Consider the following 13,995-nt stretch of genomic DNA (forward strand, 5'->3'; position numbering starts at 1 on the left):
CATGACTCCATTGCCCAATGGATAAAGCACTAGCCTTCTACCAGAGATTAGTGGATTCTTGGTATCCCTCATGGCCCACATCCCCAGTCAGAGCTAATTGTTACCCTACTTCTTAACCCACATTCTAAACCCCCAAGATAACTCTGGAAAGTCAATTTTGATCAATTTTTAATTGTTGATGATGGTTTATGAACTATGATCTATGAAGAAAAAGAAGCTGAATCATCAAATTTAGACCAAATTTCAATTTCAGATTCAGAATTAAGTTCAGAGAAATAATTATAGGTACAACATACTTGTATTGAGTTGAAATTGAACTTGAAGCAAAGGTTTCAACTTCGACTTCAAGTTAAGGTTAGCAGAATCAAGGCTCAAATTTCCAACTCTGCGCTCCACCTTGCCATATCTTGAAGTGTAGATTCAGAAAACCAATTCATACAAAGTAGGTATTGCATATGAGATGGCTCAATTTGAAGGTTGTAGCCACTATCTAGGATTGCTTACAATCTAACTATGAAGCATGCATCTAGTTAGAATATTCTACCTATTATAAAAGAAGAAATTGGTAGAGATAGAGACATGGTTAAAAGTCGCAGATAGTGCAATGGGACTCATGGTAATTTAAGTTATGAAAAAGTCAGTAAGGATAAACATTGGAGTCATAGTTGAGCACAAATAGAATACTTCCTATTATTGCTAGCATGGGTTTTAGTCCAAGTAACTCAATTTGGGGAACATCTAATAAAACAAAGGAGATCGAGTGGATTCATATATAGTGGACTCATCATCAAATAATTTATTGTATAGAACGTCTAGTAAAGACTCACCAAGTCCCAAATATGGATAATCAGAATCATACTCGGGGCAGTTATGTAAAGTACGGAGAGTAAAAACAAAGCACAGATTTAATGTGTGTGCATGACAGTGATATAAGCCTTCTGAGAGGTAAATGGAAATAGTCATATCCACCTCCCTGAGTTTTTTATCTCCAACATGCTCATGAAGTGTCAATGCTTGAGCTTGGGATTTCTTAGCAAAATTTATAGTATGAAGGCCACGTGCAGATCATAGGCACATTGAAGAGTTGCAAGGAATAATAAGTGATACAAACTACAAGCAATGTGTCGGGTTGCATGAAATGCAATAATTTTATAATAAATAACATCTTGCATGCATAGTTTTGAGCTTGACCTTTATTGACATTCCTAGTGTCACTTCCAATATGCTCAGCTACCATCTGCGATGTCAAGGTTAGAGAAAATCTTCATCACGCCATTCAAGCCAACTCTTGATAGAGGTTATTCCTAACTGCAACAATATAAAGTGTTGTTGATATAACTCTAGAGACCAAGTCAAAATATAGACTATGGCCACCATGTCAAGATGAAGGCCCTTCTATTAATTGTTATTGCAGAGTCTTCTTATAGACTCATAGAGACAATCTACAATGGATGCTACTCAGGTGGCCAAGATTAATGTGTTGCAACTTTTGAATAAACCAAATGCTACAGTCATAACTTATGGGTTGGATACTAAGACATACTCTTCCAAAGCAGGTAAGGATATCCTTGTTTTTGATGTTGGAGGAAGCATATTTGACATTTCTATTATTACCATCATAAGGGGTTCATTTGAAGTAAGAGCAGTTGGAGGAGACACTCACTTGGGTGGTGAGGATTTTGATACTAGATTGCTTGAGTATTTTGTCAAGGAATTTGAGAGGAAGAATAAGAAGCAAATTGGTAGAAACGCCAAAGCTCTTTGTAGACTTTGTACAGCATGCAAAAGGGCCAAAAGAAGCCTTTCTACGGCTACAAAAATAACTGTTGAGATTGAGTGCCTTTGTGGAAGTAGGGATTTTCATTCCAAAATTAGTAGAGCCAAGTTTGAAGATCTGAACAAACATCTCTTCAACAAATGCATTGGTGGTGTGAAATAGTGTTAAGCTCATGTACAAATGGAAGCAAAAAAAAAAGGTGAAGTTGTGCTAGTGGGAGGCTCCACACGAATTTCAAAGCTATAATGATCGAGGAGTTGTTTGGACAGAAGAAGTTGTGTAGAAGCATCAATTAAGATGAACTTGTGGCTTATCGAGCTGCTGTATAGGCTACTACGCTGACTGGGCAATGTTCAAAAGTAATTCTTCAAGATGTCACTCCTTTGAGCTTGGGCATTGCAGTAACTACATGTATCATGAGCGTGATAATTCCCAAGAATACCCATATCCATCTAAAGAGAGTAGAGAGATTTCATACTTGTTCAGACTACCAAATAGTTGTGCAAATTTCTGTCTAAAGAAGGTGAAGAGGAACAAACTGCCCTCAAATACCAAGCTACACATGCATTGGAAGACTTTGTGTATGAGAGGAGGAATGGAGCACAAGAGTAGAGTCTTGGAGGAACTATAAAGGTTTTAGAAGCATGCAAAATTGAGGGTGTCACAAAATCTACAATCATGTGCATAGAACAAAATCATGATGCAGACACTGAAGAATTCAAAAAGAAACTGGAGGTGGTAGTCAACAAGGTGATGCATCCACCAAAGCATGAATGATGACTCAACATGTTAGTCGCAGGTGCTCGTGAATTAAAATTTAGGGAGAATTGAGTAATATTATAATGTTTTATCAATCATTATAATTATTCTTAGTACTTTTCCTTGCCTCAATAATAAGATGTGTAACGTCATGTGAGGATAAAGTAAACCGATGAAAATTCGAAGGTGAGAAAAGAATAATTTTCGCAATCGGTTCAGATAACTGAAAAATATTTTATCAAGGGAAAGGTAATACATATTCTTGGGAGTGGCATGCAAGTTCCAATGGATAAAAGATCATAAACATTGAGATTTTTGAATCAGACAGGGTATATGTATGGCAATTGTTGCAAACCTCCAAAAATCCAATTATACACATGGACGATACATCCAAAGACAACAGTAACTCATGTCTTTACCAGCTGAACCCTTCAAGTGACATGTGGCATTAACATCCAATGAAGTGTCTTTTATTAAAGGTTTTTAATTTTAAATTTAAAAATTATGGAAGCCTCTCAAATATAATGATTGAAAAAGAAATGAAATATTGAAGAATGCAAATCATGATATTGCAAAGAATCGGTTAGAAACATAACCAAAAGATTACCAAAAAAGAGATGATAAATAGATGGAAAAGTGGAAATGGGGGGTTCTTTTCTGGTCCAGAAGTTCTACAGCTGCTTCAACATGGGAGAAGATGGTTCTAGTTTGGTAAGAGGGGAAGCAATTTTATTGTATGCAGATTGACTGCGATAAGCAGATTAGACAATACTACTGTTGTTTTATCATGTTTCTGGAATAAAGAGGGATATAAGTATGTTTGATTCTATAGTCACATATATTTTTATTTCTGATCTAAAAGGATTCTGAATCCTTTTATTTCTATTTTAGATGCAGTCCCTTATAACTAGGTTGATTGTGTTATATGTAGTCTTGAGATTATGTATTCATGCTTTTGCATAAACATATTTTCAACTTTCTCTCTGTCATTTTTCTTTGTAAGATGGAAATGTGGTAGATAGTCCTATGGCTGTTTAAAATTTTTTCATTCATTTCTAGTTTAGCAATCTCTTAATCGCATTTATTCCATATTGATGGATGAATGTCTAAAAAACCCTTCGTGTCTTTAGGTTAAAGATATAACCAAGTATCAGATTCATTGAATATCATTTGTGAGGGAGCAGTACCTATCAATTCAGAGGAGGATTATCAATAAAATGATAATCTATCCATCTATTAGTATTTTTTTTTTTCTTTTCGGGTGTATTGAGTCATGTTCTTTAATTCTTGTTGAACGGAAAAATTGTTTACTAATAGTTTTTTGTGACTCTGTTGGGGAATGAATGAGAAGATTAGTGATGAATAATTGTTTCCTCAATTTATATGTATATCTCCACATATAGGAGGTTGGTGACTCTGATAAAGTGGTGACTCTACTAGTTCTTGCAAATCCTAGAAAGTTACAGGAATGGGAAAAAGACCAGGCCCCACTATATCGGAGATCCTTCAAATGAATGATAAGGTTCTACAAGATTTCTTGGAGCATTATAAACAAAGTATTTCAAATGCTATGAAGCTGAAGACAAGTCTTGAAGATGACCATTGCTCTGCCTTGCTATGGACGAGTTTATGTCACAGATTTCACAAGCTCAAAGAATTGGATGCATGCAAAAGGAAAGTGCAGCAGCTCAAGAAAGAATTGGAAGTTGTGGAAGAAGAAGCTCCAGTAATTTCATCGGGGTATATTTCTTGCAACTATATAGTCATGAGTGATCAAGAAATTGGATTTAAAAAGAAGCTTGAAATGATACCTAAAAGGATACCTACTGTTAATGAGATAAATTCTAAAAAAGATCAACTGCTCCAGCATTTGTGTAATGCCTTCAAAGGAAATATCTATGAAACTGAAAAGTGCAAGCTGAATACTTCTGAGGATCATTGATCCTCCATACTACTAGATTGTGTGTATCAAAGATTCAATGATCTCAAAAAGCTTGATAAAAAAATTCCAATGGCTACAAAGATATCAACAGAAAATCAAAGATTAAAGAATAGGAGGAAAATCAACAACAAAATCAACAAGATGAGCTGCTTTTTCAGAAAGAACCTCATGTCATAGAAGATTTTTTGGTGAGTGATGATAAAGAGTTCAAAACTTATGATTTCCAACCTTTATTTTCACTCAATGAAGATTCTAGTTACATGCAGCAAGAAGAGCTTTTTTCTACTAAGTTTGATCCTATGGTCATTGAAAGTAGTATTGAAAAACCATTACTCTTATCTATATGTCCTAAGGATAGTCCAACTTCTAATATTCAAAAAGAAATTTTGAATTTAATTGTTCTCTTGTATGCCAAGAAAAATATATGGTTCATATGACAACAGTAGGGAATCAATCCCAAAATGATGATGGTGAGATTGTTTGGGGCAGAATGAATACATTATATTTACCTACTAAATTCATTGAAGATTTTGAAATTAAAGATAATCCTCTCTTTCTTCCCTATGATCTCATATATGACGGAAAAGGGTAGGAAGAAGGTTGTCTTGAAAATTTTGGCAGCATGATCATACAGAAGCCAAACAAAGAAGCAATAGTGAATCTGAAACATAACAGCCAACAAGAAGTTCCCTTAGCAAATCATTCATGGCTAAATAAGGTAGCCAACACTGAAGAGTATAATGTAGATCATGCAAGCTTGGTTGGGGTAAAGGACAATTTAACTTTCATGCCTTTGATTTCTAAAATTAAAGATCCAAATGCTCCCTTTGTTTGGTCTAGTGTTGATCAGAATGTATTGAGTGATAATCTAAAACCTAATGTTCTTGAGCTTGAGGAAGAGGTAGATTATGAGGTTTTCTTGTTTGATTTTACACCAACTCAAAAGGAATGGTCTCAACATCAATACTTAGAGGCATTCTATTTTGAACATGAAAGTGCTGATGCACTCACAACAGATAGGTTTTCAGCAAGCCTAGTCATAGGTTTTGATTTGAAGTCTCCGATAAGGATAGTGTAGCCTAAATTTTGTGATGTAAGTTGGCTTTTTGGATCTGATGAAATTTCTAACTTGGTGCAGCATATTATGGTTAGATCTCTCCTTGCAACAGTCATCAATTACAAATTTGGAATGGTATATCTTATGTATCAACCTCTCTTCCGCACACGCAGATACTTCTCATAGCCAGTCAATGCATTCGCATGAACAACCAAAGCCATCTTTGGAGGTATGGGCTGCTCGCCCTATCCTTTGTACATAAATTTTTGTTGTGCCTAGGTTAGTTTTTTTTTAGTGGTTCTTAGTGTAGATGTCCTATTGTTGTGTTGTTGGTTGCTTTCCTCTGTTTGTCTTCTTTGTTGGTCTTGTCCCCTTTTCTTTCTTCTTTGGAAGTAGCCCCAAGATTATTTATGACTCCATCACTTTGTTACTGAATGGATAAAGCACTGGCCTTCTACCAGAGATTTCTAGATTCTTGGTGTCCCTCACGGCCCACATCCCCAATCAGAGCCAATTGTTACCTTACTTTTGCACCCACATTCTAAACACCCAAGATAACTCTACAGAGTCAATTTTGATCGATTTTTAATTTTTGATGATGGTTTATGAACTATGATCTATGAAGAAAATGAAGTTGAATCATCAAATTTAGACCAAATTTCAACTTCAGATTTAGAGTTAAGTTCAGAGAAATAATTATACGTACAACATAATTGTATTGAGTTGAACTCAAACTCGAAGCAAAGGTTTCAACTTCGACTTCAAGTTCAGGTTAGTAGAATCAAGGCTCAAATTTCCAACTCTGCAATTGACCTTGCCATATCTTGAGGTGTAGATTCAGAAAACCAATTCATACAAAGTAGGTATTGCATATGACATGGCTCGATTTGAAGGCCGCAACCACTATCCACGATTGCTTACAATCTAACTATGAAGCATGCATCTAGTTAGAATATTCTACCTATTATAAAAGAACAAATTGATATGGATAGAGACATGGTTAAAAGTCACAGATAGTGCAATGGGACTCATGGTAACTTATATTATGACAAAGTCAGTAAGGATAAACACTGGAGTCATAGTTGAGCACAAACAGAATACTTCCTATTATTGCTAGCATTGGTTTTAGTCCAAGTAACTCAATTTGGCGAACATCTAATAGAACAAGGGAGACTGAGTGGATTCATATATAGTGGAGTCATCATCAAACAATGTATTGTGTAGAACATCTAGTAGAGACTCACCAAGTCCCAAATATGGATAATCAGAATCATACTCGGGGTAGTTCTATAAAGTATAGAGAGTAAAAACAAAGAACAGATTTAATGTGTGTGCATGACAGCCTTCCGAGAGGTAAATGGAAATAGTGATATGCACATCCCCAAGTTTGTAATCTCCAACATGCTCATGAAGTGTCAATGCTTGAGCTTGGGTTTTCTTAGCAAAAGTTATAGTATGAAGGCCACGTGCAGATCATTGGCACATTGAAGAGTCACAAGGAATAATAAGTGATACAAACTACAAGTGATGTGTCGGGTTGCATGAAATGCAATAATGTTATAATAAATAACATCTTGCATGTGTAGTGTTGAGCTTGACCTTTATCAAAATTCCTAATGTCACTTCCAATATGCTCAGCTACCATCATACGGTGTCTAGGTTAGAGAAAATTGTCATCATACCATTCAAGCTGACTCTCGACAGAGGTTATTCCTAAGTGCAGCAATATAAAGTGTTGTTGATATAACTCTAGAGACCACGTCAAAATAGAGACTATGGCCACCATGCCAAGATGAATGCCCTTCTATTATCGGTTGTTGCAGAGTTTTCTTATAGATTCACAAAGACAAGCTACAATGGATGCTTCTTAAGTGGCTAGGATTAATGTGTTGCAACTTCTGAATAAACCAAATCCTACAGCCATAGCTTATGGGTTGGATACTAAGACATACTCTTCCAAAGTAGCTAAGGATATCCTTATTTTTGATGTTGCAAGAAGCTCATTTGACGTTTCTATTATTACCATCAGAAGGGGTTCGTTTGAAGTAAGAGCAGTTGGAGGAGACACTCACTTGGGTGGCAAGGATTTTGATACCAGATTGCTTGAGTATTTTGTCAAGGAATTTGAGAGGAAGAATAAGAAGCAAATTGGCAAAAACCCCAAAGCTCTTTGCAAACTTTGTACAGCATGTGAAAGGGCCAAAAGAAGCCTTTCTACAGCTACATAAACAACTGTTGAGATTGAGTGCCTTTGTGGAAGTAGCAATTTTCATTCCAAAATTAGTAGAGCCAAGTTTGAAGATCTCAACAAACATCTCTTCAACAAATGCATTGGTGGTGTGAAATAGTGTTTAGTCAATGTACAAATGGAAGCAAACAAAATAGATGAAGTTGTGGTAGTGGGAGGCTCCACACAGATTCCAAAGCTATAATAATTGATAGAGGATTTGTTTGGAAAGAAGAAGTTGTGTAGAAGCATCAATCAAGATGAAGCTGTGGCTTATTGAGCTACTGTATAGGCTGTTGTGCTAACTTGGCAATGTTCAAAAGTAATTCTTCAAGATGTCACTCCTTCGAGCTTGGCCATTGTAGTAACTAGATGTATCATGAGCGTGATAATTCCCAGGAATACCAATATCACTATAAAGAGAGTAGAGAGATTTTTCACTTCTTTAGACTACCAAATAGTTGTGCAAATTTCTGTCTAAAGAAGGTGAAGACGAATAGGCTACCCTCAAATACCAAGCTAGACATGCATTGGAAGACTTTGTGTATGAGAGGAGGAATAGAGCACAAGAGAAAAGCCTCAGAGGAACTATAAAGGTTGCAGAAGCACACAAAATTGAGGGTGTCACAAAATCTACAATCATGTGGATAGAATAGAATCATGATGCAGACACTGAAGAATTCAAAAAGAAAATAGAGGTGGTAGTCCACAAGGTGATGCATCCACCAAAGCATGAATGATGACTCGGCATGTTAGTCACATGTGCCCTTGAATTAAAATTTAGGGAGAATCAAGTAATATTATAATGTTTTATCAAACATTATAATTATTCTTAATACTTTTCCTTGCCTCAATAATAAGATGTGTAACATCATGCGAGGATAAAGTAAATCAATGAAAATTTGGAGGGAAGAAAAGAATAATTTCCACAATCAGTTCGGATAACTAAAAAATATTTTATCAAGGGAAAGGTAATACATATTCTTGGGAGTGGCATGCAAGTGCCGATGTGTCAAAGATCACAAACATTGAGATTTTTGAATCAGACAGGGTATATGTATGGCAGTTGTTGCAGACCTCTGAAAATCCAATGATACACATGGACAATACATCCAAAGACAACAGTAACTCATGTCTTTACTAGCTAAACCCTTCAAGTGACATGTGACATTAACATCAAATGAAGCATCTTTTATTAAAGGTTTTTAATTGTGAATTTGAAAAGTATGGAAGCCTCTGAAATATAATGATTGAAAAAGAAATGAACTATTGAAGAATGAAAATCATGATATTGCAAAGAATCAGTTACAAACATAACCAAAAGGTTACCAAAAAAGAGATGATAAATAGATGGCAAATGGGAAATAGGGGGTTCTTCTTTTTTGGTCCAGAAGTTCTACAGTTGTTGCAACATGGGAGAAGACAATTCTGGTTTGGTAACAAGGGAAGTAATTTTATTGTATGCAGGTTGATTGTGATAAGGGGAGTAGACAATACTACTATTGTTTTATCATGTTTCTGAAATAAAGAGGGATATAATTATGTTTGATTCTGTAGTCACATATATTTGTATTTCTGACCTAAAAGGATTCTAAATCCTTTTATTTCTATTTTAGATGCAATCCCTTATAACTAGGTTAATTGTGATATATGCAGTCTTGAGGTTATGTATTGACGCTTTTGCATAAACATATTTGCAGCTTTCTCTGTCTCATTTTTCTTTGTAATATGGAAATGTGGTAGATAGTCCTGTGGTTGTTTGCTATTTTTTCATTCATTTCTAGTTTAGCAATCTCTTAATCGCATTTATTCCATATTGATGGATGCATGTCTGAAAAACCCTTCATGTCTTCAGGTTAAAGACATAACCAAGTATCATATTCATTGAATATCTTTTGTGAGGGAGTTGTACCTCTCAATTCAGAGGAGGATTATCAATAAAATGATCATCTATCCATCTGTTAGTATATTTTGTCTTTCTTTTTGGGTGTATTGTGTCATGTTGTGTAATTCTTGTTGAAAGGCAAAACTATTTACTAACATAAAGGATGTTTCCAAAGCTATGGAATTCACTTGTCAACTGCTTTTCACCATGGGTAAGACACTAATGATACCATATTAATTGATTTTAGAATTTTACCTATATGAATCTAAAGATGATTTCTAATTTTGTGGTCTAGTTGAACTTTAGCATTATTTTTGTTTCTTGATTCTAAAATGTGGTAGTGGATTGATTACTTATAGTCAACATTACTAAGGTTTTTTATTATCAAATTTCTATATTCTACAACATACCCATATCAGCAAGGTATGACATTTTTCACTACTTGTTCTTCAACTTTGATAGTCATTCTTAGTTCTACACTATTACTATATGAATCACTAAGTGGTAACTACTTATACTATCTCTTTAGTTTGTTTGGTTCGGTTCTCTTTCCTCTTATTGGGTTTATTAAAAGTGGCATGTGATCTTCATCACATTTATCCATCCCCATTTCTTTGGTATGCAACCTAATTATTTAATCTCATGGTATTAGTACCATGACAATTTTTCCATTCTTTGAATCTCCTACTATAATTCCCTTATCAAAATTAGTATTTCTACTCATAGAAGAAATAATTTCTAACAGCAAAGGTTTTTATGCTGGTTAGATATGTGGAAGAATCCCAAAATCCTTTATTCAGCATACCATGACAACAAGGGAGTAAATGGGTGCTTTGTTAACCTATTCCTCCCATCCCCCATTTCGATACTAGAATAAAGAAGTATCGGTAGTAAACTTTTTTTCCTAAACTGAGACTGAACTCTAAATTTTCAAGAAAACTTTCACTTTCAAATGCAAATTCCCATTTAACGGTTGGGAATTTGAAGATGAAGTAAACTAGAGTCTTTTAGGATTTGTGTCTAGATTCTAAATATATTTATTTTAATTTTTTAAAAATTGAATTTATTGAATTATTTTTTCTCCTATGAAAATTGGTATGATATCGAAAACCCAATATTTAAAGAGTGACACTATTTTTGACACACATAACTTTTTTTCTACAATAGATATCAACGTGATTCTTTTTAATTTAGCTTGTTAACATCCATACCTAAAATGTAGAGTTGGTCTTATATCTTTATCGTTAGTATTTCATACTTTATTGTAGCTTAAAGTTGGCATAACACTAATTTAGATATACGTGGCTTTTGGCACATGTAACTTATTATATATTTACCCAATTTCAAAACAAAAAAAATTGATTGAAAGGTGACTCAAATACGGAGACTATACTTATTCTTCAAAATTTTATTTTTTTGTTTACTATTTTTCCATGAGCGTCGAATATCTCAATTTATTTTTAATAATAAACCTATATTCAATTCATGTTAAAAAATATATACTTAAAATTTTTGAATAGTACCAAATTCATAGTCATTAGAAAAGTAGTTTATAGTACTTCAATCATGTACAATTTTAGGTCTTTAGTGCTCCATCTAAACCTAGTAATTCAGCTCCAAAGAAAGGAAATCATTGAGAAAACTTCAAACTATTCATGTAGGATTCTATCTAGCTAGTTTCGATAGAAACTTAGTTTCTATTGAAACTTTTTTACAAACTTTTGATACAAACTAAATCACTTAGTTTCCATTGAAACTATGGGCAGTTTAATGGAGTGATTAACAAACTACTTTATAGTTTCGATCGAAAGTACCAAGGTAGTTTTGATTGAAACTATAAAGTACTTTCAATCAAAACTTGGAAACATAGAGTGGGAGCTTGCCTAGTCCACCCCTAGGGGTGTTTCTCTAGTTGCCCCTAGGGGTTTTTCCCTAGTTGAATAATAAGGAGGTTTTTTTAAAGAATTTTTAGAAAATATAAATATGAGTTTAATTTTTTAAAATTTACATTTATGTGAAATCAAGTTATTGGCTTTTGAATTGGGAAGAAAGAAATATCAATAAAGATAAAAGAGCAACTAAATATGCATGAAGAAGAACTAAGGAACAAGAAGATGAAAATTGTCGAAAAATGCTAGCAAAATACTATCTTAGCTCAGGTACACATGCATAATCTTTTCTCCAATGTATTTAATTAGTTTAGTTAGTTAGGATTAGGGTTTAAATCCAATTAGGAATATGATATTTATCTTAAATTAGCATTACTATTAACTTAATATTAAGAGTTTAATTTAAATTATGTTCATATTTAGGCTATTAGCATTTATTCAATTATGGCCATATTTAGTCCTTAGGGTAAATATTACATTATGAATAAATTTAAATTATGAATTTATTTAGCATGGGAATTACCTTGTTTATTCAATTATGTTAATAATTTATAGTCCATTAAGGTTTATTAGATTATGATTAAATTTAAATAAATGAATTTATTTAGGACGTAGTCAACAGGACAACCTACCGACATTGGAGAACGTTCATCCCAAGTTCAAACAGGTACATGTGCATCTCTTGCAAGTATATAATATAGATCTCTCTAGATTTATAGGTCTCTATCAAACTTTATATCTTTAATTTTTAAATTTAGTGAGAGATATTTCCCCTTATAAACTTACTTGATTTTATTTTTCATATCGTGCATGTGCAACTCTAGTAGATGATGAAAATGTTGGACATGAGGAAATTGAAGATGAAGTAATGGATATTGAAGAAGGACCATCTAAAGGTTAGATAATTTAATCAAGTACATAATATTTCACTCAAGTTAAACATGTATATATGTATAATTTACATATATGTCCTGTAAAGAGATTGTATCTTAAGACTTTCTTTCATTTTTTCTCATGCAGCCTGAGATCAAACAACAAATGAGAATGTTAATTTAGCTCAAAGATTGAAGAGAAAAATTAATCATAGAAACATAGATCATTTAATTGAAATGGATGTGGAAAAATTGAGAGAATATGCTAATTAATCTACACATACTATGAAGAAAAAATTGAATAAAAAGTCTAAAGACATAATTGCACAATTTGAGAATCTATCAACAGTGGAAAAAACTCAACTCTTACCAATTTCACTTCTTAAAGATGAATTAAAAGATCCACTGAGACTATTGGGTATAGATAGAATTATAAAAAAGAGGAGGACTTGTAAACTAGAAAAAAATATTGTTGAAAGTGTTAAGGAAGGGTTACATTCCATTGGGGGAAAAAACTAGATCTACAGATAAATCCATTGCAGGAAGAGTGATATTGACATCTATTTTAGATAAGAAAACATCCCAAAATAGACTGATCTCTTCATTATCAACTCATTTTGGGTATAGTTGGAAGATAGTACTACATTATCTGAAAAGGAGAAACAATTTGAATGATAGTACATTAGAAGGTAATTGGGCACTAATGTGTAGAGCTCATCAATCTGACAAGATTGGGGAAATAGTTAAGAACTTAGTTATTCAATTTTGGATTGATAATACTCGTCCTTCACCAAATAGAAGAGATATCATCAAGCAGAGGATTGGCCCTAAGGAATATATTCAAAATGCAAAACATTGGTTGGATGTCACTCAACATGAATTGTATCTCTCATTTTGTAATTTAAATCCTAACATAAAGATTGGATAAACAATGTTTGAAAGATTGAAGCCCTATTTTGTAAAGATAAATAAGTTTTTTGAAACATGTTGTTGTCGATGTCATGTTGAATTTGATATGTACTATCAAGGGTTTCAAAAATGATAAAAGAAAGTGGTGGAACTTCTCAAAATACTTTTCCTAAATGACCAAGTCAATTCATAACATCAATCTTATGTGACAAGCCAAATGATTGTGCAATAGGTGAAATAGATTGCATAAGAGGAACTTGTACAACATGTGGTAACTTGACTAAATTTCCTTTGAGAGAAGAATATTCTAATACAAAAAGGATGGTAAAATGTAAGAGATATAAGTACATAAAGTCAGATACAAAAGATGTAAAAGAATCAACAAGGTTATAATATGTAGAGGATGAGATATCGGCTAGAGAATTTATGTTAAATTTTCGTAAATTGATTCAACCATATATATGCCATGTAGTTTTTTCTAAGTGGCAAGTAGAAAAATTTCAAACTCTAAGAGAAACTTTCCCACTCAGAACAATTCTATCTGTTGTTGACTTTGTAGAGAATTACTCTTTTGTATCTCAAAAACAACTTCAAGCATAATACTACTATATAGAGTAGGTTACTATTATGGTTCAAGTGTCTTATCGATATGCACAAATTGATCTGGATGGTGTGGAA

General features: G+C 33.5%; 1 protein-coding gene across 1 annotated transcript; it reads left to right on the top strand.

Moving 5' to 3' along the window:
- The first annotated feature begins 1,447 nt into the window (after positions 1–1,447).
- Positions 1,448–1,939, top strand: LOC149546395 (heat shock cognate 70 kDa protein-like). The gene has a single exon (XM_089793970.1). It carries the CDS (start codon positions 1,448–1,450, stop codon positions 1,937–1,939), a length of 492 nt encoding a protein of 163 aa, XP_089650096.1.
- Positions 1,940–13,995: the final 12,056 nt, after the last annotated feature.

This window comes from Cupressus sempervirens, chromosome 7, assembly GCF_028749045.1.
Source record: "Cupressus sempervirens isolate cs-2001-9-10 chromosome 7, ASM2874904v1, whole genome shotgun sequence".
Taxonomy (NCBI): domain Eukaryota; kingdom Viridiplantae; phylum Streptophyta; class Pinopsida; order Cupressales; family Cupressaceae; genus Cupressus; species Cupressus sempervirens.

What these genes read in the sequence shown, in the direction of transcription:
- LOC149546395 (XM_089793970.1), top strand. Translation starts at nt 1,448, where the DNA reads ATGGATGCTACTCAGGTGGCCAAGATTAATGTGTTGCAACTTTTGAAT.